Source organism: Mesoplodon bidens (genome assembly GCF_964165515.1).
Source record: "Mesoplodon bidens genome assembly, chromosome: 8".
Lineage (NCBI taxonomy): Eukaryota > Metazoa > Chordata > Mammalia > Artiodactyla > Ziphiidae > Mesoplodon > Mesoplodon bidens.
Window position 1 is genome coordinate 65,261,143 of NC_138165.1, and position 17,343 is coordinate 65,278,485.

At 35.3% G+C, this 17,343-nt stretch overlaps 1 protein-coding gene across 1 annotated transcript in view; it reads left to right on the plus strand.

The window, feature by feature from the left end:
* The window catches only part of FSIP2 (fibrous sheath interacting protein 2), a gene marked incomplete at both ends in the record, with an annotated part of 126,543 nt that overhangs the window by 93,463 nt on the left and 15,737 nt on the right, over window positions 1–17,343 (plus strand). Inside the window, 3 exons of the mRNA XM_081241752.1 lie at window positions 749–10,206; window positions 12,702–13,202; window positions 14,984–15,084. Of these exons, the coding sequence (XP_081097878.1) occupies window positions 749–10,206; window positions 12,702–13,202; window positions 14,984–15,084 (10,060 nt within the window). The remainder of the gene's footprint in view (window positions 1–748; window positions 10,207–12,701; window positions 13,203–14,983; window positions 15,085–17,343) is intronic.

Below are 17,343 nucleotides of genomic sequence, written 5' to 3' on the forward strand. Positions count from 1 at the left end.
AGCCTCCCCTCTCCACTGAGTCTTGCCTGATTCCACATGCAGAGGTATAATAGGTTATTACATTCTGAGGAAGTTTTGTGAAAAAGAGTATGTAGCTCTGGCTACCACTCCAAGAAATTGGCCATACCAAGTAGGTATATGATTTGCAGTACTCTGTTGAATAGCAGAATACAGTCCTGTGCCTGGCTGGGTTGGCCCATCATCTTTGTGACAAACTAATCTAGGGGTTAAAGTACTGCTGATGTTACAGTCCATCCCTAACCTTTCTGAAGTGAGCACACTTTTATTTCAGTCAAGTTGTTATTGCAACACAACTCTTTAGCTTCCTAAAAGTAATACATAACATTATATGTTTGACTAAAAATATTTTAAAAATAATTATATGAAGTCTCTAGAGATCACTGCAGACATGTTAAGATGTAACACCACACTTGGAAATCATTTCTCTGCCCCAGGATTTCCAGCTTCTTCAAGCACCTTAACCCATCTAAGCAAGACAGGTATCAGCACTAGACTTAGAGATTTGAATTCTTCAGGGTTATTTTCTCAACTTTATGGCTAAAACTAAGATTCCACAGGTGGGAACATACGTATCTGAAGAAAACCCAATATCTTTCTTGACTAGATTTTTCTTTTTCTTTAGTGAGGTGTTCCAAAGGTGAAATTCATATGTAAATAACTACCAATATATAGAATTTTCCATATGTCTCTTAATGCATGCTAAAATGGTAATGTTTTCTTTTTTAAGTTTCCAGTGAGGAGGTATCTATTGTTTCCCCACTGTCAAGAAAAAACTATGAATCAAAACAGCCTCTAAGAAGCATATACAATGATTCTTCGCTTTGTCAATTTTGTGAACATCTCACTGAGTCCGTCATTTGCCATTTAATTTCAAGCATTTCTGATTGCACCACAGATAGCAGAGAAAAGGAGAAAGATTCCCATGCAGCATTTAACACAATTATTTCAATTGATTCTCAAGTGTTTGAGAGTAGGTCAATTTCTGTTGGAGAACTTGCTTTAAGTATTTCTGAAATCATTGCTGAAATTCTTTTAAATAGTAACATCATAGAGACTGACATTGCACAGCAAATGTTTTCGTTAAAAAGAAAGTACATTTGCTGCCCAGGAGTAGCTGCTGCTGACTTTGATGGTCTCTTTCAGGATCTCTTACTAGGTGTGATTCATGTACTGTCCAAAGAAATAGGGTTAAATCATCACCTGGAAAACAGTGGAAGAAATAGACCATTTTCCATGCTTAGAAGCAACGGTGTGCCCATTTGCAACAAAAAAAATACCATGCAAAGACAGAAAGCTTCCAGAGACTGGGAATTATCTACTCACAAAACTGATCATATCATTCAAAAAAATAAATTAAGTTATCTGGCCCATAACTTAGATAGTCTGGCTGGTAGCCTAAAAACTCATGAATCCAAAGAAGTAGTCAACAAAGTTTTCAGTATTGTTTTGGATTTATTTTTACCAGATGAACAGCCAGATGAGGCTATGGATGCTGATAAAAAAGCAAGAATATTTTTCTCATCATCAAATGATCGGCAATGTAATAACATACTTGGAAATAACTTAGGGCTTACCCCCAAATCAGTTTTCCTTCTCAATGTTGTGTGTGAGAAACTTATTAGAACACTTTTAGAAAAATGCACAAACTCTGTCTTTCTTGATAATAGCCCTCTTTCTGAAGAGATATCAGCAGAAGAATGTCAACTTTTAAAAATACTTCAAAGTGTACAAGATGAAGAATTTGATTACTGTAAGAGAACGATGGACTGTGAACAATTTCAAGGGGATTATATGTCAGACGTTTTGGAAAATCTGGCAGAAATGGATCAAGATTTACTGTCATCAGACTCTATTCTTACTGTTCTTTCCCACAGCTTGGTTAAATCATTGATGGATAAATTATGTCACAGTATACAACTCCCCCAAAGTCCACCTTTTGCAAACAAGCATTTGAAGTATGGAACGAGAGAAATACAGTCTAGTTTCATAAAAACAAAAAGGCCAGAGTTAACAGAATTAGGACAAGGTAAAGGTTCTTTAGGACTCACGAGTTATGATGGCAATGCTTTGACAGGACCCCTGAATAATCTCAGTGTAGTTAACTCCAAAATACAAGCACCATTTGGCAAGAAGTATTCAGTAAATTTTGCTAATGTGTCACCTCTTAAAAGACAGGGAACAAAGGATATGGATACAATAGCCCTCCATAATAAGCTATGTCCAGGAGATATGAATACGGGTGTTTATTCAGCCACATTTTTAGAGGACATAATTTCAGAACTGTTTTTTAACCTCTCTATTTCACTGTGGGGCAAAAGTGAAAATATCACTGACGCCCACCTCAATGAGATGAATGCATTATTTGTCAACAATGTAGTGAATGAGTTTAATAAGGCAAGGGTCACTGTTTTAGGGAATTCTGAAGAAAGGCTGTGTTTTCCACCAATCTATAAAGAAACTTTTAGTAGGATTGTTGACTCAGTTTATTATTATGTTTTACAGCAATATAAGTTGAAAATGACCTGTGGTAGTAATCTGGCATGTGACAGTACTTCAATAGCAGAACAAATAACGAATAGCATATTATTAGAGATTTTGGACTACCAGCTCCCATCTTGCTTCAGGGGAAAGCCCTTACATAATTCATACTACCCTCTCAATGCTGAAATTATATTACAGAAACTTCAAAACAACCTGAGAGAATTTACTTCCCAAGCTAGGTCTTCAGCAGGCTATAGCACCATGTTATCACACTCATTTTTAGAAGATATCATCAGAAGACTTTTATCTCAACTCATTTCTCCACCCAGTAAGGCGTCCTCTTTGGGAAAAAAATATTTCATGAGTTCAGATTTTAATGAAACATCTACCTGTATAATAAATAAGGTTATATCAGCCATTTCAAAACATAAAATTTGGTTCACTATATATGATAATCAATATCTATGTACAGGAAAAAACCTCCAGAAGATGGTGGATTCTGTTTATAGAAATATTATGCAAACATCTGACTCTCTTCTTTCAATACAGAAAAGTATAGTCAGCAGAAGCCCAATTATGGTTGACCAAATAGCCAGTTTTATTATCCAAGAGATTATTGAAAATCATCTTCAACGATTTTTGTGTGGAGAAGGTTTACCTCGTCCAAAGACTCCATTGGATACAATATCAAATATGGTTAAACAGGTTCTCAGTGAAGTCATAGAGTCACACAGACCCCAGACACCATCACCCTCAGGTATTTACCCTAAGACATTTGTAGGGGAAATTGTTGCCAGAGTTTTATCAAAAATTTTCAGTCCAAAGCATAACACTGAAATTGAGCTGGAAAACATGACTCAAAAAATAGTAAGTTCAGTAAATAGCCATTTTGACAAAGCTAAAATTCACATTCTATATAATGACAAAGAACAGTCTTACCCCTCTGAAGATACAGATATTGTGGATGAACTCGTCACCTCAGTTTATAGAAATGTTTTAAAACAGCATGTATTGGACCCTGAGGTTGATAAAGAGTCTGAAGACAGCGATATTTTTGTGGAAAAAATTACCAACTTAGTTGTAGCAGCTATTTCAAATTACCTTCTTCATCCACTGTTTTCTGGGGATTTGTCATCTTCTTCATATTTTATTTCAACAACTGAGAATATCACTCAAGATGTTCTTAGTAACATCAGTAGGTCTACCAAGCCAAGTCAGAGTTTATCTCCATATAACACCTTGCTGCCATACACATTTTTAGAAGACATGATCAGAATACTATTATCTAGAATTTTCCCTTCTGCACCTAGCATTGTTGCAAACAGAGAAACTCCAAAAGATAGATCAAAAGTTAATTTCAATGAAATTGCTTCAAATATAATCAGTGATATTAGGAAGAAAATTTCCCAACATGAAATTCGATTTTCAAAAGATGAAGAAACCAAGTTTGTTTATTCAGAAGACAATGTTCAGCACCTTGTGGACTCAGTATTCAAAAATATTTCAAACTCTGAGTCTCAAGAATCAGTTGAGCAAAATATCACAAGCAGTAATGATGTTTTTATTGACAGAATAGCAGGTTTTATCATTAAACATATCTGTCAACAACATCTTCAGCTATTTGTGGACAGAAAGTCATTACCTTCTTCATCATATACATATTTTGGTGATGAGAAAAGGCAGTGGTTTTATGCCAGTGTTTATTCCTCAACTTTTTTGGAAGGTGTGATTTCTGGGGTTTTAAGCAAGATATTCCACAGGGTGTTAGACATTGTACAAACAAAATCAGTAACAGATTCAGAAGATGAACTGTTTGATAAAGCTGAAAAACTCATACAGTTCATAACAGAGGAATTCTCAAAAGCCCAAGTTAGCATTTTAGAGAATGCTGAGGAAAATTTATGTTTGCCTCCAGTGGAGAGAGGTGTAGTCAAAAACATTATTGACATGGTGTACAGCAAAGTTGTGCAAGCATATGAAATGGATATGATGCCTGATAAAGATTTTCTAAATGACACAAAGACACTGGCTGCAAGGATAACTAAAACCATCCTAGCCGAAACCTTTGATTTCCAAATTCATCCAAATCTTATAGAAAAATTTCCATTTGGATCACAATCCAAACTTAGTACTGATATTTTGATAAAGAAAGTTCAATGTGACATTACTAAATCAAGATTCCAAAGACAGGCTTCAACAATATATACTACTATGTTATCACATATTCATTTGGAAAAAATTGTGTCTCAGCTTATATCTCAGATGAGTCCATTGGCCTCCAGTACAGAACACCCAAATACTTCTCAATCAGACTTAAGTAATACAGTAATAAAACTAATAAATGAAATCATGTCAATAATTTCAAAACATTCAATATGTATTATTAAATATGGGAATGAAAAACATAGTATGATTTCAGAAAAAGATATCCAATCCATGGTTAATTCCATTTATGCTGATCTTTCCTATTCAAATATATTCCAGTCTCTTACAGAAGATAAAAAAGATATAAGTAATATACCTGTTTCAAAAATAGCAAGTTTTATAATAAAAGAAATCTTTAACCATCATCTTCAGTTATTTTTATCTGGAGATAAAACTCTCCTTTCAGCCGCAGTTGATCAAACTTACAAACAGAAAGTAGTAGATCCTAAACAAAAGGAGTTGTCTTTCATTGTGAATTCAGCTGTCTTTTGGGAGGAAGTAATTTCTGAACTTTTATGTAAACTTCTTTATGCATTTTCACATAATGTCTTGGCTGCTGAAAACCCAGATACAGTAAAAGACAAAATTACTGGCATTGTTACAACATCAGTAAAATCAATTGTTCTGGAGTTCACCACATCGGAGATTTTAGTTTCAGATAACTTTGATGATGATATGTGTTTTTCAGAAGGATATAAAGAAATGGTTAAAAAAACAGTCAACCTAATTTATGAAAAAATATTAAATGAATATAAATCTCTGATTCAAATATATAGGGCTATACAAAGTGACGCAGCTTGTTTTGGGAGAAAAATATATAATTTGCTTTTGGAAGAAATATATGATTATCAGGTGCAGTCATTAGTTTCAGGAGAATTAGTATCTTCTTCCTACTCTTCCCCTCAAGCTGATAAAATCATCAGAAATGTGCTCAATGTCATCATGAGAGATAGCCATGCCTTGCCACTATGTATTACTGTGCTGTCACGTTCTCTTTTAGAAGACATGGTTTACAAGCTTCTAGTGCGTATCTTCCTTTCAACTGACACTGAAAGTGAACTACAAGAGGAAGAGGTTTCACCAGATTATGAGTTTGTGGATGCAGCATCAAAATTAACTGATGAAATTATCAAAGAAATTTCTGAACATGAGATCCTTCTTGGTATGGCAGAGGAGAATGCAGAGAGTATGCAATTAGAAGTGATTGAGAATTTGGTTTACTCTATATGTAATAATATTTTGAAAAAATCTGAATTTCAAGCTGAAGTCCAGAAAGATGCAGACAAAAAAGGAGGCTCATTTCCTAGTAAAATAGCTGGCTTCATTATGAAGGAAATCATGGATCATCATCTGAGGCCATTTTTACATGGTGAAGAATCATCTTCCAATAACTTATCTAATTATGACCATGTCTCTGTACATACTAAACCTGGTAAAAAAAAGAGACAGCTTTCTCTATATTCAGCTACATTTTTGGAAGATGCAATTGTTGACCTTGTTCACAGGTTTTACTCTCTTCCAAGTACTACTGAAGATTCTAAGAAAAAAGAAACACCAGAGCCAGACATTGTGAGCTTGGCTATAAAATTTGCAAACTCTCTGATAGGAGAATTTAGGAAAAGTGAAATTAAAGTTCTACCAAATGCTGAAGAAATTTTTTCTTTTCCACCAATTGATAAAGAGACAGTTGATAAGATATCCAATTTTGTGTATGATCAGTTCATAGGAAAGTATGGATCTAATGCTATTCAGAAGGATGATAAAAATAACATTGTTACAGATATGATTGCTGCTTCAGCCCAGAAGGCCATCTCTGCTTTCAAGATTCAACCACTTTTTTCAGGAGACTGGTCTTCCACCTTCTATTCATTTCTAAATCCAGATAACATCACCCAAAGGGTTAAACACCTTCCACAGAAAACCTCTACACAGATAAACAGATGCTTAAAAGGGAACCAACTTACTTTACCAGAACAATCATATAAACACACATCTCTAACCTCAGACCAGAAAAATGTGTTGGACATTTTGGAAATAGATAGAGGTGAAATGAGTAAAAAGAAAAGTTTCAAAACTAAGGAGACATCAATGAAAAAAGGTGACATCCAAGATCCAATAGTTACCTCTGTAACTAGATTTATGAAAAGCAATATGGTTAACCTGTTATCAGAGTCAGCTGCAGATGTGGCAAATAAAAAGAAAGAGAATGAAAATAAAATGGGAATTCCAATTCAAAAATATAATGTATCAGAAGTTACTTCTCCAACTACTAGTGTGAAAAGTAAAGATAAACAGGAGCCGTATTTGAAGGGAACACTTAAAAATAATGAAATTGAGAAGAAAAGCATATCACCTTCAAATAAGGAGGGGCAAGGTAAGGAGGTACACACACAATTTCTAGTAGCTACTGATGGTACAGAATGTGAAAAGGGAATACTTGGACCAGATTTTGCAATAGACATTGAGAAGGAGATGGACAAAACAGGAGAAAATTCATTAAAAAAAGACAAGCCCTTTCAGTTAGCTTCTTTGACAACCAAAGCAAGAAATACAAAGACAACAACAGAGAAAACAGTTGCCCAAAAGCCAAATGATGAGGAGAGGAAAGACTCTCCAGCTCAAATAGATATAAAGGAAGGACAGTGCTCAGATTATAAATGTATTCAAAATGTCATTGAAAATATTTATGATAATATCTTAGGAATAGATCATTCTCAAAAATCAGCAGATGATTCAAAACGACAAAGTCTCCCATTGCCTCTAGTTCAAGAGGTTGGCAAGGATTTTGCACAGTCCATTTCAACAAAGGATTTATACCTGTCAATTAACAAAAATCTCCCTGCCAAAGAGAAAAAAGAAAAAGAGAAAGCAAGAGAAATAGAAAAAGAGAGGGAGAAAGAGAAAGAGAGAGGGGAAAAAAGAGAAAAAGAGAAAATAAAAGTTAAGGATATTAAAAAGGAACCTAGTAAATCAGACAGTCCTCAGTACCCACCAAAAAGTGAACCTGCAATTTTTCCTGCTAAATTTTTAGAAGATGTTATCACCGAAATGGTTAACAAATTGGTCTTTTCTTCCTCACCAGAAACACAAACATATGATAGATGTCAAAATGTAAGTGATGATGAAAATCAAGCTGAACTCTATGACACCGCTATGAGACTTATTGATTCACTGTTGAAGGAGTTTTCAGATGCTCAAATTAAGGTATTTAGGCCAGATAAGGAAAATCAGTTTTTTCTACCCGTAGATAAAGTGTCATCAGTTCCTAAAGAACCTCCCAGTCATAAAGAATCAAATATAGATAAAGCACCATCCAACATCAAGAAAATAACTGTGGATAATATGCATAATATGACTGAAAAACCCTCTTCAAGTAAGATACTTTTCCTAGATAAAATATCAATTGATAAAACATTGGTCAACAAAGTCGTTCACTCCTCTGTGTGCAATATTTTGAAGGAATATAAATCTCAAGACTCCATTTGTAAGAATATAAAGAGTAATGGGGGAAATTTAGCAAGACGACTAACTAGTGCAATGATAAGTGAAATTTTTCAACATAAGCTAAATTTGATACCATGTGATGAGTTTCCACCTTCATCATGTTTGCCTCTGGAAACTAAGGATGTTGTTAAAAAGGTCCAAAAGGTGGCTCAAACAGCCAGCAAAGAATGTCAAACATCATTGCCATATACCATCATGCTGCCTCATGAATTCTTAGAGAATGTGATTTATGCTCTTTCATCTAAAATTTTCCCAACAGTATCCAACACCGAAGCAGAAACATCTGAGGGCAACTGGTTCACAGAACTAGATTTCCTTCAAATGAAGTTATTAACTACAGTTACAACAGAGATCTCCAAAAATGAAAATATGATTATACAGTATGTGGAATCCTTACATCCCAATGATGATGAAATTATTCAATTAGTGGTTCAGTTGCTCTATAATAATCTCTTGTCACAGTTTGGATCACAAGAGATTATACAAAATTGTGCAACCAGTGGATGTAGAATTCTTTCAGAAACCATGGTTGACTTAATTCTACAAGAAGTGACTGGCAATCAGTTGCAGAACTACTTTTCTGGAGAGCTAACTCCATATCAGTGTGCAGAAGTTGACAATGTTGTTGAAAATATTCTTAAAGATGTTATCCAAACTGCTGATGTTCCCCAGCCTCAACCATCACATGCTTGTATACTGCCTTATAGCATAATAGAAGAAATTGCTGTAAAATTTTTATTGAAGCTTTTATCTATGTTTCCAAAAGTAGATAATGAAAGACCCAAATCCCTAGAAACTGAAATTCAAAAAATGATCTCAAAAATATTAAATTCAATACAAGAATTTATCTCCAAAAGTAAGATTAAAGTATCACCAGCGAAGGAATTGCCTACTGTACCTTTAGCTGACAATGAAACCATTGAAAAAGTAGTTAATTCTGTTTATACCAGTATTTTAAAGCACTCTGGCTCACACATTTCTATATTTAAAGATTTAATGGGTAAGAGTAATATCCTCTCTGATATAATAGGTTTTTTATTGGTGAAAGAAATTTCCAATTCTAAATTTCAACCTCAAGTAGAGGAAAAATTATCAAGTTCAGAATTAGCTCTGGAAGCTATCAAAATTACGGAAAAAGTGATCAAAATGATTGATGAATTTAAGTCCCAGGAAAAGTCTTCATCCAAAAAAAGTTGTGTGTTAGATGCCACGCTTTTAGAGGAAGGATTGGCTTTGTTCTTGGCTAAAATAGTAAGGTTGCCAAGTGCCTCAAGCAAACATGCAAAAAACTTATCAAAGCCTGAGTTAAATAAAATTGCATCTCAACTGACAAAATCTGTGACAGCTGAAATTTCTAAGAGTAATATTAATCTTGCTGCTGCTGATTCTGAAGAACACTTTTTAAATCCAGAAAGTATAGAAATGATTTCTCAGGTTATTGATTCTATTTATAGTAATGTACTACAACAACCTGGAACCCATAAAGATCTTTATTATGATATAAAAAGTACAAATGGAGTTTTCCCTAAAAAAGTGGCCAGTTTAATTATTAATGAAGTTTCAAATTTTCCCTTAGATACAGTTAGTCCAAAGAATTCAAATGCTGGTCTCTTCGGAGATCTAGACGTTAACAGAATTGTTCAAAAGGCACAAGAGCATGCTAAAGTGATCCCTGACTTAGATAAAGAAGAGTCAAATAAAGATCCAATTGTAGAGGACTCTACAATTAAAATAGTTCCACATGTTGGGAATAAACCACTCAAAATAGATCCAAACATTATCTCAGAACATTTAGCAGTAATTTCTGTAAAAACTCAACCTCTTGAGAAACTTAAGGTGGAATGTTTAAAAAACACTGGACATAACATAGCAGAACTGAGAAGAGCATCAATAAGTAGAAGTTATTCCTCAGACACATCTACTGTAGGACAGTTAAAGAGAGAAAGACGTACCTCATTGAATAAGACGGGACGACTCAATGTAAAACCCTTTGAGGTAAGTGAAAAAGCAATAGAAAAAAAAAGTGAGCCATGGTTGTTCTGTGATTCCCTTCCTCAAATAGGTATATGGGAATGTATTTGTTGTTGTTGTTGTTATTGCCTAGCCCAATAGGAAAATTGGTTGCATGAGTTCATTCGTATATGACTTACTGGGACTTGCCATATCAGCTCTGTGGCTCACTCTAAAGGTCTCAGGCTAGTTTTCCTAAGACAATGAGTTTAAACTGACTTTTAAAAAATAATGGGAATATAGGGACATACCCTTAACAGTAAAATCAGGCTGACTGAAATTATAATGATAAAACTATCTAAAATAGATTTCTCAAACCTAAGGCTCTATAGGAGTAATACTACTCTTTTTACTTTTAAAAACATTCATCAACACACATCAGACTACTCTGATTACTATTACTCTATAAACTTTTAGGTTATACTTGTTTCTTATTATTTCACTTTAATTATATTAGCCTTCCTCAAGTTCTTCTATACTCTCAAGAAGTGTCAAGTTTCTTTCTTCTTCTATCCTTGCTCTAGATTTAGCTGCTTTAATGCTGCCATATTTATGAACCTGTTTCCTTATGCTTTAGTCCCTAGCTCTGCCCTGCAGCTCCATACTTAGGCCCCAAATATATTAAACTAATTGAGACTTTAAAATGACAAAATGATGTCCTTGTTACAAGGAAACTATACCGCTGAGGACAAAGGGTGGTCTGGCCAATAGTTACACTGATCTACTACACATTTTGATTTTTATCAGAGCCTCTTCTACTGATGGTATTCACTCATAAGAGTACTGAGTGTGCTTAGGGGTATAATCTGTGGCCTGGACAATGAGCAAAGTTTTATAGAACTATTCTCCCTGGAGCATAAACTTGAAGTACATTTTCTTCAGCACTATCCTGCAACCCATTGAACTAGGTCTCAGGGCTGTTAAATATATTAATTGGCACTTTGTGCTTTCATACTCAAATACTGAGATTATTATGGGCTGACATACTAATTTAATCTTCTTTTCCCTAAATTTTTTGAACCAGATGGCAGTCCTTTCAAACCCTAAAATTTATCCTTCCACATCGATTCTCATCGTTTGCATTAGCATATTATTTGGTAGTCTTCATTCATACATAAGTAACCACTTAGGAGTAAAATTTGTTGAACAGACTATAGAATAACATTAGTCAAAAGCAGTTTTTAATTATCTGTAGAATTTTCTGTCACAAATCTTACTTGTAGTTACCAGTTCTCTTTCATTAAGTCATTTATAGACCACAGGAAAGCAGGATGGGAATATTTAAACCAAAATAATTACCGCTGTCCTCTTAAGGGGAAGAAAATCCATCCTCAAAATAAAACACAAAGAAGCAGACCTAGACAACTCTGATAAGACATATGATTTGTACCAATCTGAGTACCACTCTCCTGCATAGGGACAAGAGAAGAAACTAAAGAACAGTAGATAAGATCAGCGAACCTAGACACTTGTTGGCCTCACCCAAGGGCTTTATTTTCTGTTTTGAGATACCATAAATTCCCAACACCCTAGGCATGTACATATGAAAACCATATATAGTCACAAATTCCAAAGCCATATAGAACGATTTTGGATTTTGTAAACCACTGGTCCCCTCCACTAACATAGAAAATCAAAACTGATTGGTTTTAAATTATTAAGGAGGCTGTTTCTATATTTTGTTTCCACAGAAGATATTCTTTTAGGACACCAATATCTGAAAAACTGGCTTACAGTGTTACACAGGGATGTTGAGGTCTAGAATTATTAACTCAAAACAATTTGGAGGTTCTGTGGCATCAAAGGCTACTGAGATGCAGAAGTTCTATTATTTAATTGTAACTGTCTTTTATCTGTCTTAACACATTGAAAATGGAAAGTGAGATTTGACTAGGGAGGTGAGAAAAAAATGAAGATTTATGTTTTCAAGATTCTTTTGGAAAATGTATCCAAAGGATCAGGGGTGGAATTATAGGGATTAAAGAGTCAAAGACCTTCACAATCTTGGTTATTCATCATTTTTAAAAGTCAAGATCAGATAATACCTTGCTTTCTTGTTGAAAATATGTACATTTCAGTTTCTCCATGATAACCCATCTACAATTTTAGAAAAATTTATTTTCATGTCTACTTCTGTCACAAACTTTCAAAGTAACTGAAAAACAAAAAAGTAAATATGATGCAACAAAATATAAAGTTTAACCAAAATAGAAGAAAAGCCTATTTTAGTCCTTCCTTTAAACTCTGAAGTAAAATAAAATAACCTCTGAAGGTAAAAGAAATGATAGATAACAACAAATATTTCTTACAATTTTCATGTTTCTTTTTTAAAATATTGCTAATGTAAGCATGACATCTTAAGATAATACTACTTTAACACTGAAACTAGAAATCATACTAAAATAGCTGTATTATAATAGAATCACAGGAAAAGTGATTGAGGCATTTGTTTTTGATATTCATTATACCTTCAATTCCAGGCTGTTTGCAGAAATTCATTTCTGAATATAAGAAAGCCTGATATCACCAAGGTGGAGCTTTTAAAAGATGTTCAGAACAAAAAAGAACTTATCCTTCGGTTAGTAACTCATGATATTGATCAAGAAGGTTCAGAAAGTACCATAGAAGAGGAACTAATGTCTGATGAAGATGAAGTTGTTTTAAGAGAGATTGTACAAGAAGGACACTTAGGAGAAAAATTTGAAGATCAAGTGAAAGAAGCCACAAAGCCAGTAGAAACGAAAGTTGTTTCTCCCAAGCCAACACGAAGCACAAGTAGCCTGAAAAAGAATTTTTCACTAAGCAAGTATTGTCAGCCCACATCCAATGCAAATGTTGAAAATACTGAAGCAACCTCAAATCATGTAATAGAACCAAAGGAGGGACAAGTTAAAAGAACTGTTGCTAAACTTGACATGGCCACCTGCTCAAGAAGCTTGACTGAAACAGATTCTATTTGGGAGGAAAAGCCACAGAGGAAGGTGAGTGAGAAATATGACTGTCATAACCAGATATCTATGGAAAGAGTAGAGATCTTCAGAAATTCTGTCCAAGAATGTACCTTAATTGGGCAGAAAAAAATACTAAAATGGCTCCAGATAGTCTCTTCCTTAGTCTGGCAACATTTACAGTATGAGAGAAATAACTAACAGATGAAGCCATAAAACACAATTGAGGGAAAGCAGGTAATGGAAAGAGACATATATTAGCTAGAAGTCCAGGGATAACAGAAAATGGAAGCTATTTAAGAGAAATGCAAGCTAATTATTTATATCCATCTTTTAATAGATTCTAGCCCTTTTGTATTTTGGCTGATAAATACCTTTTGAGCAGGTAGGGCGGGACCAGAATATAGGCCAAGGTAGGAAGAGGTAAAAAAGAATCCACACGAATTCAGATTGTCTGAGTTTGAATCTTGACTCTCACTTTCATAGATATATATCTTTTGGGCAGCTACATAGCCAACTTTTTTCTTACAAGTTACTTAGCCAACTTGCCCAAAGTTAACAAGTTAATCAAAATATTTTAAATATCACCCTTACAATCAGCCCATAAACTCCACTCTCATCATGGGGAACAGCTCTTGTCCCTAATACCATACCCCTCACATAACATAATGGTCTAGACTTAAGTGACCCTTTGGGTGGTTCCTATCCAAAAATCCATACCAAAACATGTCTTGGAAAAGTGTATATGATACAGGATTTCCTGGTGAGACAATTATTTTGATTATCCATCTGACATTATTCCTAGGTAACACAAAAGCTGAGATGAACCAGAGAAAAAGAACAGAGATACAACTCTTCAGTTCAGAAGTTTCCCAGGTAAATCATCTTAACACATACTCTGACCTATTTGTTGGGAATCTGTGTGATTACATGACCAAATGCAGTCTGCAGAATAGTTTTCTTGAGCCTCATAGTCAGAAATGCTGGCTTCATAGAAAACTAAAGAATTGTTATAACAATACCAAAAGTCAAAATGGATTTCATATAATGGATTATTGTTCATATACAATAATCCCAATAATAGTAGTCTGTTTATTCAAGATTCTAATAGACATAACAATTAAGGTATTCTTACAAAAGTTATAGCCATAAAATCACACGAGTTCCCAACAAACAGATCAGACTACGGTTAAGATGACTGACTTGACAAGCTTCTGAATTGACCAGAATTATATCTCTGTTCTTTTTCTTTTTGAACTAAGTTTTCATTAAAATATTTGTAGGGGCTTCCCTGGTGGCACAGTGGTTGAGAGTCCGCCTGCCGATGCAGGGGACACGGGTTCGTGCCCCGGTCCGGGAAGATCCCACATGCCACGGAGCGGCTGGGCCCATGAGCCATGGCCGCTGAGCAGCTGGGCCCGTGAGCCATGGTCACTGAGCCTGCGCGTCCGGAGCCTGTGCTCCGCAACGGGAGAGGCCACAACAGTGAGAGGCCCGTGTACCACAAAATATATATATATATATTTGTAAAGTACAGAAATGGAAAGCTATATTCTTCAAAGTTTGTGCTAGGTTAATCTTTAATGTTTATTCAGACTTCAATATTATAATATAGATCATCTTTACTAGCCATTTCCAAAGAATTATATTGGAAAGAGACATTTTAATTAGAATTACAGTGTTCATCCATTTTTAATGTAATCTCTGAAACTTTTTCTAATACTAGTGTAGATTAGAGGGCAGAATATGCCAAGTATATGAGAAAGTGCATATCAAATGCTACTTTATGTAACATATGGTTTGCACTTTTCCAGAAAGAAGAAAGAAACCTTATTACTGAGCCGACACATTACTTCGTACACAGAATTATGAGTTCATCTTCATACAACCAAGAAGATCTGATTTCATCTGCTAGGTACATGAGATTAAAGCAATATAAAAATAGAAATATGAGATGAAAGTAATGCTTATGGGAAGAATGAGGTCTCTGGTAAAACTACGATTGGGCAAGTTTTCAGCCCTAGACCTTCCCTCACTCCTTATCCTTTTCTCCCTTGGCTCCCTACTGTGGACATTCCCTAAACCCTCTCCTTTCTATCTGATTCCCTATTTCTAGTTACCTGGCCTCTATGTTCTTCCTAGTATAGCAGTGTCTTGGATGAAGAATTTGCTAGTGTGTTTTGTTTTTGTTTTTTGTTTTTCTTACCTGGAAGATAGTGCAGATTCTATTGTGACCCAGTGCCTTTCAGCCCAAAGGGTTCCTGCTCAACTCTCTTTAAGTAACAAAATGTTCCAGTGTGTATAACTGCCTCTAAGAAGAATCCAAATAAGAGAGGGAGCAGTGTAAGTCAAAGCATTCAGGGATGAATTCTAGAAAGCAATGGAGTTTCATGTGGGCCTGTAAAGATGGACAGCATTTACATGAGGAGAAGGCAACCCAAGTTCGGATGAATATAGGAGCAAAGTCTGAACTATATGGCATTTATAGAGGACAGAGAGAAAAAGTACACTGTAGACTTGAAATCTAATTAATAACTATATCTAAAACAATAACTATGTAAAACAGTTAGAACTTGTCTAAAATTATTCTTAAGTTTATAAGAATATTCATAACCTAGAAGAGGTAGCATTTCTATTGTGGGAGAAGCAATAGGTATAAATAGGAGAAAAATCTACCTGGTTATAATTTTTTCCCACTCAGCATGATGGAATTGTTTCTTTTTGACACTGACACTATTTTGGGACATATTTTCCTGGCCAATCATTGCCTCTTTTTTCCTGCGTAATGATTATATTAACATACAAAATTAGTAATGCAGGTACGTCTCTATTGTTTATATCAGTGAAGACAGAGGGCACAGATAATACCAAATAAAAGACAATTTAGGGGCTTCCCTGGTGGTGCAGTGGTTGAGAGTCTGCCTGCTAATGCAGGGGACACGGGTTCGAGCCCTGGTCTGGGAGGATCCCACATGCCGCGGAGCAACTAGGTCCGTGAGCCACGACTACTAAGCCTGCGCGTCTGGAGCCTGTGCTCCACAACAAGAGGCCGCGATAGTGAGAGGCCCGCGCACCGCGATGAAGAGTGGCCCCCGCTTGCCACAACTAGAGAAAGCCCTTGCACAGAAACGAAGACGCAACACAGCAAAAATAAATTAATTAATTAATAAAAACTCCTACCCCCAACATCTTCTTTAAAAAAAAAAAAAAAAAAAGACAATTTAGAGCAAGATAGCAGACCAAGAAACTGCACACCCTTATTTTCTTGTAGGAACAAAAAATAAACAACTACAGACTGCTAAAACAACTTTATAGGAGCTCTGGAAACCAGTCAAATAACTGCAGCAACCAAGGGAATGCCCAATCAAAGAAAAGCCACATTCAAAGTGGCAGGAAATTCCACACACTTTTACTCGTTTTTGCCCAACCCCCTTCTGCAACATGATGTGGCACAGTTGGGAAGAAATGGCCTAATTCTCAGTTTTCTCTCTTGAGGTGGAAAGAGCAGATTGGAACTTGTTTGTAATGTTTGGGCCTATCTGTGGGCTGCCTGAGGGAATGTTTTCTGTCTCACCTCAATAGGAGCTCAAATTGGGAATGCTGGCATTGTTTGGGTCTAAGCCTAGAAGCCAAAGAAGTCAGTAGATGGATGCCATGGTGCATGAAAATCACAAGGGACTGCAGATGCGCAAACACCTGAGGGAAAGAGATTACAGGCAGGGGAAAACAACAGGATAGCTAAGGCCCTGAGAAGAAACATGATGAGACCCTTAGGAAATAAAACATTCAAAAGCAGGTCAGGAAAATGGAAGAAGGAAAAAAAAAAGAACATACATAGGCCCAGAAGGACATATACCCAGGAAAAAAAGTAAGATTTGAAGGCTTTACCTCAGATTGTTACCAAGGCTCAGAGTCCTACTAATTAGTGAAGGGCTTCTATAACAATCTCCAAAAACTGGAAGGGGTAGCTATTTCTTTAAATGCTCAAATTTCGACATAAGATCACAATGCATATTAATGAAAATAGGGCACATTTTAAGAAACCAAATAAATTCCCAGAAAATGTCCATGATGAAGCACATGAATTAGACACACATGACAAAGATTTTAAAATAACTGTCTTAAATATGTTCAAAAGCTACAGAAAAACACAGACAAAGAACTAAATGAAATC